This window comes from Curcuma longa, chromosome 16 (genome assembly GCF_044706935.1).
Source record: "Curcuma longa cultivar G26 ecotype Majalengka, Jawa Barat chromosome 16, ITB_CL_G26_1.1, whole genome shotgun sequence".
Taxonomy (NCBI): Eukaryota; Viridiplantae; Streptophyta; class Magnoliopsida; order Zingiberales; family Zingiberaceae; genus Curcuma; species Curcuma longa.
In genome coordinates this window covers 8,659,338-8,676,689 of record NC_133876.1, presented here as the reverse complement: position 1 = coordinate 8,676,689, position 17,352 = coordinate 8,659,338, and the positions used below count along the sequence as shown (strand labels likewise).

Below are 17,352 nucleotides of genomic sequence, written 5' to 3'. Positions count from 1 at the left end.
CTAAGAAAAATCTTAAATGACTTAATCATAAATAAAATAAATAAATAAATAATAAAAAATATAAAATGATATTATATACTATTTCATGTATTCAAAATTCTTAGACGTCATAATTCTGATGTCTCACACTATCATATTTTAAGATGTGTAAAATATCACTCCTCTTGTGTAGAGATGATGTCCAAATTAATTTTTTAAAACTTTTGTCAGATATGTTTAATTTATCTATCAGGTACCAAACATTAAGCATCCGATATTACTCGGATGAGTGATGCTACTTGTCACAACATATTCCTGTCACAAATTTGTGATGGGAATCTGGACCGTTCAATCACAATCATCCATTCAATCTACGATCAGGATTTAATCTTAATTTTAAAATCCAACGGTGCAGATTCCCATCACAACATTTGTGACGGGAATTCTATTGTGACAAGTAGCTTTAGCGTACTCGGATACCCGACTTATGGGTACCACCGATCATTTTTTTGTTCCTATCCGATAGGTGAAATACTTGATTATAAAACTATCCGAAGATAAAATCCAACTAGGGGCCCACTCTTAGTCATGCGTATCAGCGGTTCCACGCTGTTCCATATTCCAACTCCAATAAATCACTCAATTAATGCCCGCAATTAATCGATGTTTAACTGGCAATCCCATTAATTAATTGCAACATTATAGAGTTAATTCACGAAGACTAAGGTAACGGTAAACCCGAGCTTGCTCAACCAGGTGAAGCCACGTGTCCATCTCAACGGTTTCTCCACCGTCTTCCCCTCCGCTCTTCCACCAAACTCGCTCGGCCCGCTCAAACTCCTCGCAATTAAAGCAAAATAGAGGGGGGAATCAGAAAAAAGACGGAGGCGATATAACTTTGACTGATTCAAAAGGCAAGAGATCAAGATCTCAAAACTTTGCCTTTGTGTTTCTCTGCTCTTCGCCGATCGATCCATGGCGAGAGAAGAACGAGTTCCGGATTCGAAAGCACATCTCGTGGAGGCGATTTGCTCCGCTACCGCCGCGTTCTCCGCTTGTGTTCATCGACGAAATGCCTTCGCAATGCCGGTGTTTGTCGACTGGTATCTCATCCTCAGGGTATGTACATCACTACACTCTACTTCTACTTGCCGTTTGGTTGAGTTTCAACGATAGCTTCGGATGTAGATCGATGAGGACGCAAAGGTGGATGTGATCCGTAGGCACTATCGCCAATTGGGTAAGCGCATAATTCTCACTTGCAATGATCACCTTAGATTGTTATCGAATGACTCGGTTTGTATTTGGGTGGAGATTTATCGCAGCATTGCAACTTCATCCGGATAAAAATAAGCATCCCAAAGCTGATGAAGCATTCAAACTTGTCTCAGAGGTAAAATGAAACAAAATGTCATTTCGATTTATGCAAGCATTTGGAGGAAATGGTTTTAAAGATATTATTCTCAACTCATTCAGAAGCCCTCATTGATCGATAGTTTTAACTTTAGTACATCAAGCTAACATTGGAACAAGCTCTTTTTCATGAAAAGAAGCAAAAGAAACAAACTTGAATGAATGTTTCCTTTGCCTTTAGTCCACAAAGTCCTTTAACTTCAATGTTAAAAGTAGCAAGTGTGGCTTTTGAACTCGAGTGAGGTTGTCATAGTTGAATTTTTATCGAAAGATAACTCGAAAAGGAAGGTAAAACTATAGGCAGATGATGTGAAATTGTCATTTTATTTTACTTCACTTTGTTTGTCATAACAAATTGGACTGGCACTGATGAAGAATTGTTTGTCTTGAAGGCATATGCATGTCTCTCTGACAAGGCCAAAAGGCAGGCATTTGATTGTGAGAGGAGGAGCCACTTTTGCAAGGAGTGCTATGAAAGGTTCAATTGCAGGGGCCATGGCAATAAGGGCAGCCATGAGAAGAAGCACACGAGGCAAACTCGTTTGAGACAAATGCAGATGAGATTTAGAGAAGAATTCCAAGTAGTAGAAAGATGTTTGAGAGCTAACCAAGCGTACCGAGATGAGTCACCACTGTTCGACCCTTACAAACAAGGGCTATCGTACCCTCACTCGAGGAGGCAGGCCATGGAGAAGCCACTGAAACACCAATGGCACTATAGTTCAGCCTGTGAGTCGCCTCTTTATGAGATGGGGAACAATAAGCATGTGAAAACTGAGACTTGAACAGGTCCAATTGCTACTTTTTCTTTTAGCATAAACTTGGAAGAGTTCTAACAGTTTGTCCTAAACTTGTTTATGTGAAAACTAAACACTGAATGAGTTTTTTTCTTCTTCTATCTGTTTGATTTTATGACCTCTTGCACAAGATAAACATACATCAACTCAGTTTTTTTTATAAACAAAGAGTCAAAACAGGCGGCAACAAGTGAAGTCATCATCTATCTCATTCTTATCATCCTCTTTGAATATTGCTCAAAAGTTTGTTTGCTGATGCATCAACCAACCCCAAGCAATAATATTCAATTCCCACCACTCTTCACCTCCATTATCTCTAGATCATGAACTATTATATTGTACGAATTCGGGACAAATCGGGCATGAAAGCCCCCCTTCCCTTGCAAACTAGTCATTCTTACAAACCACATGCGTTCAATGAAAAGGAATCCAATCCCAATCATGCAAGCAACAAAGCCATCAACATGTTTCTTTATTTCTCTTTGTTTTGTGTTCTTTAAGAAAGGGAGGGAGCCAATATTTGCAAGGATCAATCTCAATGAAGGTGATGTTTCAAGTTTTCAAGATAAAATTGGATATATGCACCATGCATGTTTGACTAACACAACTCCATCAACTTGTACAAGTAGTGCTTGTATGAGATTGCAACTCTACTCGGTGTAATTCGGGTTCGGGTTTCGGTCGAAAAGGTCACATTAGACTGCAACTCGCATTCGGGTTCTCGTCGCTGAACATGATGTTGTATGGATCAGCTGCTGGCTGATGCATGTAGGCAGTTGGATCCGGGTGAGCCTCAACCGGGCCATCGTAGTATCGATGATAATATGGATACTGATCATCGTAGGTGTGCCCTTGAGACGATGCGGCTGCCATGGGAGTAACAAAGTGGGACTGGCTCATGCTTTGTTGGGCCATGTTGTAGCTCATAACATAAGCCGGTTGCGGCGGAAAGAACTGCTGAGGGATGTGATCACCTCTGAATTCTACTGCACTTTTGGCCTTATTGTCATCAACTTTCTTTGGTGCTTCTACTTCTCTGCTTGCAGGTTCAGGAGCCTTCTCAGACTTATCGGCGGTGGCCGGTGGTTTCGAAGTTTCAGAGCTCTTCTCATCCGCCTTCATCTCCACCTTTTCGGGTTTTCTGGTTTCGTCTTTGGCTTCTTTGGCCTCGCTAACAGACTTGTCGACAACTGCTTCAACTTTCTCAGCCTCAGGACTCTTCTTGGCTGCAGTACTGGGAGAAGAGCTGCTGCTTTCGACGACGATCTTCTTCGGTTTTTGCGGCGGCTTCTCTTTGGCCTCCTCATGCGCTTGAACACTTGGATTCACCTCCTGCAAGAGCTCAGCGTGCTTGCCGTGCTTCTTCAGTTTCTGAATCAGTGTTTGGGCATCCACCAGAGATTTAACAGTCACCTTGTTTTGCCTGATATCGATACCTATGGAACCAACACCTGAGAGAAAGAAGAAGGAATTTATCAATCAACTTGAAATTTCTCTGAAAAAAATATAAAGTTTGAATCTTTGGCGAGCACACACCTTCAATTTTGCTCAAGATTCTGGCAACTTTCTTCTTGCATCCTTCACAGTGGATGGAGACCTTCAAAACGACAGTCTGAGGAAGAACAGAATGTATTAATCTTGGACAAGGAGAAAATTTGCAAAAACACAAACAAAAATAAAAATCAGAAATCGTGATGGTGAAATTTGCACCTTGTAATTGGCTTCTGGGGCTTCTGCTGCTGCTGCCGCCATTGAAGGAAAGCAAAAGAATGAGGTTGGATTTGGAACCGAGAGGAGGATGAGAGATGATAAAGGACGCAGAGAGAGAAACAAACAAGGAGGATTGCTATTTGTGTTTTGTATCGGAATGAAAGGGAAAGGGTTTGTTTTCATTAGGGAAAGGGAAAGGGTTTGTTTTCATTAGTTGACGGATTAAAGTTTCCTAAAGATGTGTATTTTCAAAAAAGCGCCCGTAGTTTTATTAATGTCGAAGTACCCCTAGGTTTTCATTTTATTGTCAACATGCTAATCACCCTTTGGTAATTTTAAAAAAGGTAAAATAAATATTTTAAGTCTTTTGATGATAAAAAATAAGTGTTTGGTTTGTGTTTTCAATTTCATTTTCTGGAAAATATTTTATTTTAAAAAAAAGGCTAGATGACATTAGGATATTTATTTATTTTTATTTTAAAAAATACTCTAGATTCATGCTAATCATTTTATTCTAATATTGTTTCACTTTGTTAATTAGGAACTTTAGAAAAATTAAATAGAAATTTTAGTGTCAGATATATATGAGACGATTCAATGATAAAATAAATAAAAAAAACTTAAGGTAACATTATGCATATAAACTCGAAAGAAAGGATATGAATTGGGGATTAAAAGTTTGAATGGCATTTCGCTAAAAGAAAATATAAAATATAAAAAATAGAGGGGGCAAAATGACATATCGTTGAAACTTTTCTAATAGAAGAAAAAACGTTCTTGGTGTGGGTTAAGAGTTAGTGAAATAAAAAAAATTAAAAAAAATAATAATTGAATTGAGTGAAATAGGTAGAAGGCCACTTGGTTTTTAATTGGAGCAACAGTACAACACGATCACATGAGGTGTTGATGACTCATAGGGCCCCACCTCTTCATAATTGAATTGAAGTGTGGTTCACAACATCACTCAAATAACCGCTTAATCAATAAGTATTTTTAGATTTTTTTAAAAAAAATAATTCTGTTGTTGGTAGATATATCCTTTTGATTCACCTGCTATCGAATAAACTTGAATCAGAAATTAATTTTGAAAATAATTTTGATCCTCTTTTTTATTATTCTTCTAAGTATTTTATCTTTTAAAATCCTAGTCCCATTTTAAAATTTTTATAAAGGAAAAAACGTTATTTGTGTGGGTTAAGAATTAGTGAAATACGTAAAATTAAGGCCACTTGGTTTTTAATCATGAGGTGTCGATGACGCATAGGGCCCCACCTCTTCCTAATAATTGAAGTGCCCACTTAATTTCATAATTGAAGTGCCCACTTAATCAATAAGTTTTTTTTATAGATTTTTTATAATAATTTATGTCGAAATTTTACCCGACTCAATTTTTTTAGATTTTTTATAATAATTTATGGAAATTTTACCCCACTAATTTTATTGAGGTAGATCTTTTAACTCATTATTAGATAAATCAGAATTAAAAATGGATTTCTAAAATACTCATTTCATTTAAAATATAAATTTTGATCCTCTTTATTATTCTTCTATTTTACCTTTTAAAAAAAATCGTGATCCCATTTTAAAAATTTTTATAAAACAGAGTAAGAGGAAATACGTGAATTGTGATTCATTATTAAAATTGTCATAAAACTTTTCTATCCAAACAGTCTCATAGACTTTTAGCTGGGTAAGTGATATTCTTTCCCATGGAAGTTTTTCACCAACCACCAGGGTAAATCGGGAAGCGTATAGGCGGCCAATCCAAATGTCCAGCATCCTTTGATTGTGTTCCCCATTTGAAAGAAAATTCTTACAAATACACCGTAACTGGAGATCGAACCATGGGTCCCTGGATCACAATCCGGATGTCCTACCGTTGCACCATTGTCGCGAGGATTAAAATTGCCATAAAATTTTAGTGCGACTATAACATTTAAGCTAATTTTAATAAATCTTTAATGCTCCTTATCTTATACATCATCATCATCGTGAGTGCTTAAATTTTTTTTCATTTTAAAAGTTTTTTATATTTAATACTGTAACTGATCAGCTCTTAAATTTTAAAGTCAAAATCCTAAATAACTTAATCACAAATAAAAATAAATAAATAAAAAAATCTTGTATTATAAAGAATAATATTTATCAAATTATTTTATAAAAAAATTGGTCAAAAAAGAATATTTTGACTCAATGGACATTTTCTAGTTGCCAACTACACAAGATAAGGAAAAAGTTAATGCAAAAATTGAAATGTGATTTTCCATTCTTTTTCAATACGTCGCAATCTAAAATTTGAAAAAAAAAGATTTTTATATGCACCGTAAAAAAAGGAAAAATATTTAAATATTTCTTCCTTATTTTACATGTCAAATAGTACCTAAACAAAAAACAATAAAGACCATGAAAACTTAGACGTGTATCAATTGTCTACATGCTCTTCAAAACATGAAGTTGATAGGCAAAGAAAAGGTGTAGCTTGGTGAGATAGCAAACAAGGTCAAACAAGAATTGTAAGGTCTTTGGTAGGTGCACAAGAATGTTCAAAATGTGACCTAATTTATTTCTATGACAATACACACGATTGGATGGAGATGAGGATGAGCACCGGACGCATCAAAGTCGAGTTGGATTGAGTGAGACGTCAAGGTATACTCGACTTGATGTTTCAAATGCATATGAGGAGTATGTGTGAACAATTCTATATAAGTCTCCTACTTAGAGGAGGTGCTTATGGACAAGAACGTTTTCTTTATTGTTAGATCATAATCAAAATCATCAGTCTTTGGCAGAAAGGATTCTTTTTGACAAGTATTGCTTACGGTCCAAAGTTGAATGTTCTCATTGATTTGAAGGAGTTAATGAAGAATCAAACTGCTGCATTGCCTGCTAGCACTGTGTCGAAGTCCCACTGCTTTGTTCCGACAAACCCACATTCAAGAGCTTCGAAAGCTTTGGTGGTTACAGGTTGGCTCCTGATGCTTTGTCTTTGAGAATTTGCAGAAGTTTGCAGCTCAGTTGAGTTTTCAATGCCTAAAAAACAACCATGCTGCTGTTTTGTTTCTGAGTACTCTTAACTTCCACCATATTTAAGTAGTTCAGTGTCACCTACCTCCAGTCTAGCATTCATGTGAAACATTTGGAAGTATATTGAAATCAATCAGAGTCCTGTCAGATGGTTTGCCTCAGATCTAGCAGTACTGCTACAATGTCCTTCCCTAGAAGAACACTTGGTGTAACTCATCTGCACAAATATTATTTGTAACATTGGGATCAGTCTTTCCCACATGAGTCAGGCTCTAGGACAGTATTCTTGCTTGTTTGTTGTGGTGTACTCGAACTTAACCATCTTTGTCTTGCCATAGGTTCTAAATAAGAAAGTCAACCAGACTTTACCTTGCAGCTGGATTCACTGTTTATAAGCTTTTCACTGAACTCTTAAGCACTTTTATCCTTTGAGATGTGGTCATTAGGTGGCAATGTTGTGCTAGCAAATTTAAGCTCATTCTCAAACTGAGCAGAATGAAGAGCCTTGCTGCTAGTGCCGTTGCTCTTTACCCCAGACTTGTTGTCAGATAGTAGTAACAGTATGAATATAGCCATTGCCTTTCACAAGCTTTTTCTGGAGAGTTTCTAAGGAATGCTCTGAAGCAACGGCCTAACACCTTTGGGCTGCTCTGAGTTACACCCCCTGGCTAGTAGACGAGACTGAACTGCTTCCCAGAATAGATCATTTGAGTTTGCCTTGCTTAACCTGAAATCACCTGATGTCCCTGGATGTAAGAGAAGAGCACACCTTGCCAACAGGTATCTCAGATCTGACTGCACCCAAAATGATGCCAGTGAGATCATACTTTCCATTACCAATTCTGACTGTAATCTTTAAACTAGAAGTAAATTCTTCCAAGGAAAAATTTTCCCTTGATCAATACATTGGTGGCCTGGAAAAACTAAATTGTAACCTTCAATAGGGTAATGAACATTATATCAACAAATAGAATGTCTTAATTCTAGAACAATATCACATATCACAGGTACGCTGATCAAGTTGAGATTCTAAAAGGTAACTCTAGAATGAAACAACAGAAACCATAGCATAGTAAGGGGGCATAATATACTCCCAAAATATGAACAGACTAAATACATCAAAAAGATGTTAAACTAAACCATCAACCATATGTTAGAAATATGAAGGCGGGTTTGAGAATGACTCTTGAACACTTCTTTATATAGTACTTCAAGCTAAGTTATAACAATTGAAATAACACTAGTTGCTTGTCTAATAAAACAATCATATGCCCCACATGGTTATTAGTGTGTGTGGCATTTTTCTTGGATCTTATACGCATGTGAATAACATTTACATGTAAAATCATGAAAGAGTCTCGAGTCCATCTATCGTTGAGAAATGTACAACAATAGTGTGCAATATATTTTGCAATGGCTTCTCAAAATGATCTGTGAGCTCCTCGGAGATAAGCTTAAGAGCAAAAGTGGATTAAGCTGATGGGCAGGGGGCAGGAAGTCATTAACAGAATTTAAATTCGTAAATTTTAGAATCTAGGTGTTTTATAGAATCTTTTGTGTTGTTTCCATATCATGGTCAAATAGCCCGGATGAATTTTTGGTTATCATTGGCAGTGTGTAAGGAGTACCTTGATCTTTTGCATACATGAATTCTGTCCAAATGTCCCATTGTCCGTGAACACCTGTTGTTTGACTAAGTGAGGAGGCAGCCAATATGTAGAAGTCAATTGTTATTCTGCAGTTTGCCCAAGAACACTCCTCTGTCGTGTTGGAGTTTGTGTTGGAGTTTCAGAGATATTGCTAGTGTGAAGTCCTATTCATAGGACCATCACATATCCTTCCTCACAGATAGATAACACATCTTTTCACTGCATATCATCTTTATTCCTGCTTCCCTTGGTGACTTAAATCTGGTGTGACAAGAATCATCACTGACTCCTTCCACTAAAAATCTGGTGCGTCAAAATGCATCTCCTGCATCTGTGGTATGCATCAGATCTGTAGAACCTTCCATAATAATAGGATAGTATGTCTCCCATATTCTTGCAACCAATAAATTTGTTCACTTGGACATGATTCTTTCCAAAGATGTACAATCCAAGGAGAGAACTTTGTTTTTTCATTGTAACTCTGGTGCAAGGTTCTGTACCAGCCAAGGGGATGTAAGTGTCACTGTGACTAGGTTGCTGCAGAAGAAAACAGGTATTCACCTTATTATCTGATATATTGCTTCCCTTGATACTAGATCCATCAGATTTTGTTATGTGATCTGCTAAGTTGGTACATTGATCTTGACATGCAAGGTTATTAGCACTGGTAACTCGAGCTCTGTTGGTAAGTCCAGTGATTGCGTCCTTCAGTGACCTACCTATTGCACTAATGCTGGAAAAATAAACTTCTTTCTATTCATGTGTGGTAAATTTATCCATGTGGCTAATCAACATAGTGGGGATGGTTAATCCTATTCCAACATTATAATCAATAGCAAGCAAATTGCTAATACTAGTCATGCATGATTTTAGCAGAATGCATAGTGATTCTGTTGCTAGCTTTGGAATCTTCAGTTGACACCCATCTCCGATGCGAGGACATAACAATGGTGCATCATAATAACCATTTCAGACAGGGGAGTCTGCTGAAGGTAACTGATCAGAAAACATGTCAGCAATGTGCTCCTCTTCAATGCGGTTAAGTTTGTAATAACCCTTCTATCAACACATTGAATAAATAATGTTAGGATCCTGCACAATTTCATGACAAATTTGAAGAAGAAATATCCAAATAACAATGCATAGTGAAACAATAGCTATTTGAGTTGCTGATTTGCAAGTATTATTCATCTTTCACCAAGAAAAGTTCATAGACGAAAACACTTTATTGGCATGATATATGCAATGTTCTTTAGTTAAGTTCATCTTAAATGAATTAAATTAACACATTGAGCAGAAATTATATAAGCACAGAACTTGCTAACTGCATTCCAACTAAAAAAATGTAAAATTAGGAAAGTGGTGTTCATCAGATAAGCTTATTTAAGCACTAAAGATAGGAGCACTTTGAAGCGTGTGCCTCTTACAAGATTTGAGGCTAAGATCAAAAGGTCAAGTTTCAGGTGGTTCTAATCACAATTTCTAAATTATCCTTCGAATGAAATTCCTTATGGGGACGGTCACAATCTTGACACGCTGCCTCAGCACAATGTGCCTTTCAGATAGTGATGCACCTTGCATGGTTGCAATAATGCAGGGTGGTTGGAGAGGCAAGTGCCCCTAGAGGATGCCATAGCTGAAAAAAAGAGCTCACCAGGATGGATCCTATGTAGAGCTGACCAAGAAGTTGAGTGTAGCAAGTCAACTCGAAGAAACTATGGATTCAGTCAATACCTTTATATGCACAAATTGTTGAGGATTTAGCATACCAGCATGAACTTTGGTCCAAATAGAAAAAAAAAACTTGACTAGCAATGTCAAAGATTTCTCATGACTTGAGAACACTTATGACGACAGTTGGATTGGTATTAAACTATGTGGTATAGATTGAATACAGTGTGAGTTATGGAAATAGATGCATGATGAATGTTTCTGACAATGTCATATTGGTCGAATGAATAAGTTATGTGTTAATGGCAAGTCATCGCAACAGGACTATCAATATAGGGACACAAATAACTGCCAACATCACTGTCAACACCTCCTATTGTAAACTTCATATGCAGTGACCATTTGTAGTAGCAGGAATTAGAAACCACTATTAGCGTCAATTAAGAAAAGTAGTATTACAGAAATCTTTTAAAAATCTAATCTTTGATGTTTTTTCCAACCTGAAACTTCGAACAGGGTTCAGTTCAACTCGAAGTAAAAGGATAAGCAAGGAAGAGTAATCACACCACTGATGCAGAAAATAGGAAATTAAGAGCAAGAAAGCAACCCTAATATTCAGTATGAAGAACACGACAACGACCGCTGCCCATCGACAAAACCCACACACAAACACTTGGAATCCTCCCACAACTATTTCCTCCAACAACAATCTCCGATCGACCAATTGACAACCAAAAATAAGATCCCGCAATCCTCGAATAGGTCGCTCTGGTTCTACGGTACTGTGAACCAAACCATCAGCCCTACACACTGCGCCGGTCCACATTCCAGAGAAATATATAATAATAAAAAAAAATCACATTTTGATGAGGATTTGCGTGACGATTCATGAAATTGCACACAACAAGAAGAACAGCTCAAAATCATAGCGCGAGCACAGCTTGAGAAAAGCAGGAACTGGAACGCTTACTAACAAGAAAGCACAGAAAGAGAACGAGATCGGAAACAAAGCTCCGGTAAATGGTATGCCGATGGCTAGGCACAGATTGGTTTAACGAATGCTTTGTGTTCATCACTCGATTGATCGACGAGACGAGAAGAAATTAAATAGATATTTAATTTTTAATTAAATTACTTTTTTGTTTTATTGCCCGAATATTTTCTTTCTATTAATAATAAAATATTTAAGGAATAATTTCAGAATATTAAAATAGATATTTCACTAATAAATCTTAGAGAACATTTAGAAAAGCTGATAAATATTAAATGTATTTTAAAATTATTTAGAATAAACTCATTTTTAAAGTACCATCATATAAATTTAAATTCAAAGAAATTCTTAATTAAGGAAAAAAAAAATAGTAAAAGAAGTGTTAATTTATAATAAATTAGCTAAATCTGATAGCATGTTTATTTTAATTTGATTAATAAATTTATATTTACTCATAAAAAAATCAGTAAATTGAATGGAGTATCGCATGAATCAATCATTCACAAAGGTTGAACACAATCCTTGTTCCAGCTCAATCAATGAGCTTCTCTAATGGCTGAAGGTTGCTGTTGCGACGTCCTCCTGTGCACCGCCACTGCCGCAGCCGACGACGACGACGACGACGCTGTTGAAGAACCACTCGGATGCGATGCCGAGTGCAACGGAGACGTCGTCGACGGAGTTGAAGTTGAAGCAATCGAAGAAGAAGAACTCGATGATTCTTTCTTCTGGTCGCAAATCGTCGAGAGATTACTCACGGAAACGTCCACGCATTCTCCGGTTGCTCTTTATTCTCCTTCTCCGAATAGACAATTCTTCCGGCCATCAAATCCAATCCTTTTCGCGCATTCTGGTAACCATCGATATAGTTCGACGAGGCGGTGAAGTTAGCGATCTTCTTCAACCGGCATATGCTCTCGGCCGACAAAGCTCCGGTGAACTTATTGTTCGCCAGATTGAGTTGCTCCATGCTTTGCAGCCCCTCGATGATCTCCCCCGTCAAGGCTCCGGTGAAGGAGTTCGAGTTGAGGTCCAGCACGGCAGCACCGCAACGTTTCCGAGCAACCGGAGCCGCGAGGGCAAGCAACCTGCGAAGTGGTTGTTGGATAGGACGATCTCATTCAAGGTGGCATTCATTTTTCCGACGCTTTTGGGGATCTCGCCGCCGAAGTCGTTGTTGGCTAAAACGAGAGCAGAAACCTTGGATTTGCCGAGGTTCTCCGGCAAGGAGCAGTTGAAGCGGTTGTCGTTCAAGAACAGGGCGTCGAGGTCCTTGTCGAAGAGCGCCGGCGGCAAGGGGCCGCCGAAATTATTGAAGCGGAGGTCGAGGTACTTGAGCTCCGGCAGCCGGAGGAATCTCCTCCGGGAATGGCCCACAGAAGCGGTTGTTGCTGCAGAGATCGAGCTCCCGGAGGCGGACTAGCTTCGAGAGTGTTGGATATTGGGATCTTAATGGACTAATATAGTTTTATGAAAAAATCGGAATACCATCAATTGATGAAAGTCGTAATTAACTTCAAAATCGAAATCTTCATTTCACGTAGATAGATTTAGACTATTAATTTGCACAAAATCGATTAAGGGTGAATGAGAAATTAATTGTTTAAAATCGGCCCGAATAACATTAATTATTCATTAATATTATATATAAGGAAATGCATAAGAGAAAAGTCCCACATCGAAAATTTTCGATGTGTTTTCTTTCCTTATTAATGATGTTGTGTTAATGGAGTTAATATAAAAAGACCAGGTGCTCTCTTCTCAGGGGCGAGCAGGTGCTCGCACCTGTGAGCCCACCACCCGCCACGCGCGCACGTGCGCAATGGACGCTTTGTAGGCGCACTTTGCACTTCGCACGTAGCATATGTGGCATCCACATGGGCAAGAAGAGATGACTGGACTGTTGATTGGGCAAACGGATGACAACCGTTGATCAAAGAGGTGTGATGGATTGCTTGTGATGCAATCTGGAGCATTGGATCACGAAAAATCACAATCTGACCGCTTGGAATGAGACTTGACCTGAAGCGTCAGATCGAATGGATCATTAGATCCAGATCCGATGGCTAATGACAAGATGAGAGATCTGAGGGTCACAACCCTTCGGATCTAATGGATGAGAATAAAGTGGGTTATGTAAAGGGTTACAACCCTTCAGATTTGACGATCCAGATCGATCCAGATCGATCCAGTCCAAAGAACACATCCTCTCACCCAAAGGACATTCAACCTCTTCATTTGGTATAAATAGATCCCTCCAGATTGGAAATATCATCAATCAATTCATCGATTCCTCTCTTCCTTGTGCATTCATCTCAGTCGTTGTATCTTGGGAACGAATTGCTGTCATCCGTTAGCAACGAATTACTGTCATCCGTTAGCACCGTAGCAGAGCATCAGTCGTTGTATCTTGGGAACGAATTACTGTCATCCGTTAGCACCGTAGCAGAGCAATATCATTTACGGAGATAGTGTTGAACACTAGCCTCGACGATCCGTATCAGTTTGCGTACTTCCAAAACTACCGGAGATAACAGAGAGATTCCCGAGGACGCGGCCGGCAAATCGGTTGGAGTTGAGATGGATGAGAGAGACCTCGTGGAGGAGCGCGCGCGAGCTCATCAGGGAGGCGGACCTCGATTCCGGCATCGTTAAGGTCGATGCCGACGGCGGTGTGTTGTGGTCCCTCCACATGGGCCACACTTGGGCTTTTACCCTAAGCCCACTTTGGTTGTATTCTATTTAAATTGAGGATGCAGCCGTCGCAAGGGAAGCAACGAGAGAAACAAAAAGGAGAGAAAGAAGGTGTGCAGATTTCTTCAGCGCAGTCTCGGAAAAACTCAGTTTGCCGGAGTTTGAACCGTTGGATCATCGTCAAATTTTGACAGTGTGTTCGTAACATCTTGGGCATAATTCTGAACGGTGGAGATCGGATTTTGACATCTGTAAGTCTGTCTGAATTTAGAAAAATGAACTGAAGAAATCTAGGGTTTCCACAATTTTGTGAGGTTCTTCTTATTCCTAATTATTCTCTTATATTCATCATGGTTATGATAATGATGATTATGATGCTGTATTGAACATTGGAGTTCCCATTATTATTGTTGATAGTTGAAGATTTAAGTGGCCAACTCGGTCTCGTGGTTTTTACCCAATTTGGGATTTTCCACGCTAAAATTAGTGGCGTTCTAAATTTCTGTTTGATTTAGCTATTTGTTATTGTCAGATTTGATTGACTGGTTTGCATTGTCGATTTGATTACACAAAGTGGAAAAAGAAATATTATTATTCCGCTGCAAGTTATCTGATAACAGGTTTATTGAGATCATTCTTTCCCAACACGGTGCAAGATCATTCTTTCCCAACACGGTGCAAGCGGGATCGCTCGGCCAAGGGGTACAGATCACTCCGTCGTAGGAGCACACATCGTCACTGCCCCAGTTGCCGGTGAAGTTGTGGGGGTCAGAGACAATGGCCCTCTTCCACGCGAAGAGCGCGGTGTGCGCGCGCAGGAGTAGGGGATCGCCGGCGGGGACAGTATTCGGAGTGAAGGTGCGATCATCCTCGAGCGTTTGGAGTTGTTGGTCGCCGTCGTCGTAATACGTTCCGACGATAATATCATCAGTGTCAGGTGAGGAGACAGTAAACGGTGGAAGGAAGGAATTGAGAGGGAACAGGAGGAGACATGTTTCGAACTCCGAAGGGAAAGGAAGGAATTATTAAGAACGATGGTTATGTTGATTTTTATATATACATACTAATTTGACTTTTTATTTTGTCAACTAGCAAACATGCGCTGGCAAAACTTAAAATTAACTATCTATCGATCGTAACTTCTCGATTTATCTTCTTACAGATAATCGTAAGGTCGATCGTGTGAGATCATTGTCCCACCCCTGACATCGCACCCCCCTCTCCCACTTCCTCTCTCTCCCATTCTAATGACATTTCTATCCTCTTCTTTTTATTTATTTATTTTTTATTTTTTTTAATTTTTATTTAGTTTTATTTTTAATTAATTTTATTTAAAAATAGCTCTCATATATTTTTAATTTTATTTAGTTTTATTTTTTAATTAATTTAATTTATTATTTTTTCATCAATATGATATTTTTTTTCAATTTTATTTAATTTTTATTTAGTTTTATTTTTTAATCAATTTTGTTTATTATTTTTTTATCAATACTTTATTTTTAGAATTTTATATAAATTTTATTTAGTTTTATTTTTAATCAATTTTGTTTATTATATTTTTTTAATTTTATATAAATTTTATTTTTTAATTAATTTTATTTATTATTTTTTTCATAATACTTGTATTTTTTCAATTTATTATTTTTTAAATTTTGTTTTTTATTAATTTTAAGTGTCGAATTAGGAAGGTAATTAAAAAAAAGAGATTCTAACCTATGTTAAAAATTATATAAAATAAAAAAATAAAAAAAAATTGATAAAAAAATAATAAACAAAATTGATTAAAGAAATAAAACTAAATAAAATTTAAATAAAATTTAAAAATAATAAACAAAATTAATTTAAAAATAAAACTAAATAAAAATTAAATAAAATTAAAATATATATATATATATATATAAGTATTAATGAAAAAATAATAAATAAAATTATTTTTAAAAATAAAAATTAATTAAAATTAAAAATATATATATAAGTAAAATAAAATAAAAAAACAAAGAAAAAAAGGATAAAGATGTCATTTGAATGGGAGAGAAAGAGGAGGGGAGGGGGGGGGGGTGCGATGTCAGGGGAGGTGAGAAAAGCAATTTGCTAGTCACAAAACCATAGCTACTAAATTATAAGTTACAATTATTGTAATTGTAGCGGTTATGAAATTATAGTTATTACAATCAGTTGTAGTAGTTATAAAATTATAATAACTATAATTATATAGTTGTTATATTACCACTATAATAATATAATAACTATAAAATCGTAACTACTATAACATGAAAAATAATCTTAAATAAGAGGATTAAAACTATTTAAAGCATTCGAAAAGTTTTTAAACATTGTTTTTAAGCCTAAGATTAGCTATTACGATTGCACTTGATAACAAACGTAGATATCTGATCGATTTATATATTATATGTTTTGTTATTTAATTTAAAATAAAAGTTATGATCTTTCAAAATTTATTTAATATTTTGTAGCAACTACAAGTTCGTAACTGTTATAATTATGTAACAACTACAAAATTATAGTTATTACAACTATGTGATAATTCAGTTGTAGCAGTTATAAAATTGTAACTACTATAATTGTGTGATGGTTTAGTTGTAATAATTATAAAATCATAACTACTTTGATTGTATAACAATTATAATTTCATAATTGTTATAATGTATTTTCGATTAAGATTTAGGGAAAAATAAAAAAGAGATAATACTAAAAATAATATAATGGAAGATAATTGAGTAATTGGACTTGTGATAAGATATTGTTTTAATAAAAAAAAATTAAAATGAGATTTTTTTTTTTATAATTAGGCAAATAAACTGATGTCTTTTGATCCTTGCCCAATATTTATCACCATATATATATATATATATACAGTCACGTGAGAATATGCTATGTTATATTTAGATTGAGCATTGCACACAAGGAGACCAATCGGTGGTCAAGCACGGAATCATAAATACAATACCTATAATTTTAATTTAAAAACTAGTTTAAAAGTATTTTAATTTATCTTTTATATTATTATTATTATTATTATTATTATTTAAAAAAATCTGATCGAGTAGGATCAGATCAGTGTCGAGCCAGATTGACACATCCGGACCCAGGCCGTTGCTAATCCATTCACACTTGTGACTTGAAATAGTCCCAATGATCAGGGCTCGTCGCTCAGGTCCCTTGCCAACTCACGCTTAAAAAGAGCAAACCCCATCGTCATTATTATTATATACGAACCCGCCTTTGCACTCACCCGCTTACCGGCGGTGATTTGACCTGCTTCCCCCTTTCGGCCACAACGACGCCGCGGAGGACCGCACCATAACTAATGGGGCCGAAGGGTTCCTTTTGCATTATATAAACTTCTATGAACCTTTTTGCAAGTGCCACCGAAGCTTCGCTGACTTCAGGTCACCCCATA

At 36.8% G+C, this 17,352-nt stretch overlaps 2 protein-coding genes and 2 pseudogenes across 2 annotated transcripts; 1 reads left to right on the top strand and 3 right to left on the bottom strand.

The window, feature by feature from the left end:
• The first annotated feature begins 954 nt into the window (after positions 1-954).
• LOC141847475 (uncharacterized) lies at positions 955-2,177 on the top strand. The gene is made up of 4 exons (XM_074735528.1): positions 955-1,098; positions 1,168-1,219; positions 1,305-1,372; positions 1,785-2,177. The coding sequence occupies exons 1-4, from the start codon at positions 955-957 to the stop codon at positions 2,175-2,177; spliced, it is 657 nt and encodes a 218-aa protein (XP_074591629.1).
• Positions 2,178-2,642: 465 nt separating this feature from the next.
• Positions 2,643-4,014, bottom strand: LOC141847474 (uncharacterized). The gene is made up of 3 exons (XM_074735527.1): positions 3,900-4,014; positions 3,726-3,801; positions 2,643-3,640 (listed from the first exon to the last, which is right to left on the bottom strand). Exons 1-3 carry the CDS (start codon positions 3,939-3,941, stop codon positions 2,880-2,882), a joined length of 879 nt encoding a protein of 292 aa, XP_074591628.1. The 5' UTR covers positions 3,942-4,014; the 3' UTR covers positions 2,643-2,879.
• A 2,633-nt stretch (positions 4,015-6,647) lies between these two features.
• LOC141847003 (uncharacterized) lies at positions 6,648-9,185 on the bottom strand (annotated as a pseudogene).
• A 3,051-nt stretch (positions 9,186-12,236) lies between these two features.
• On the bottom strand, positions 12,237-17,285 carry LOC141847002 (leucine-rich repeat extensin-like protein 7; annotated as a pseudogene).
• Between the last annotated feature and the right edge of the window lie 67 nt (positions 17,286-17,352).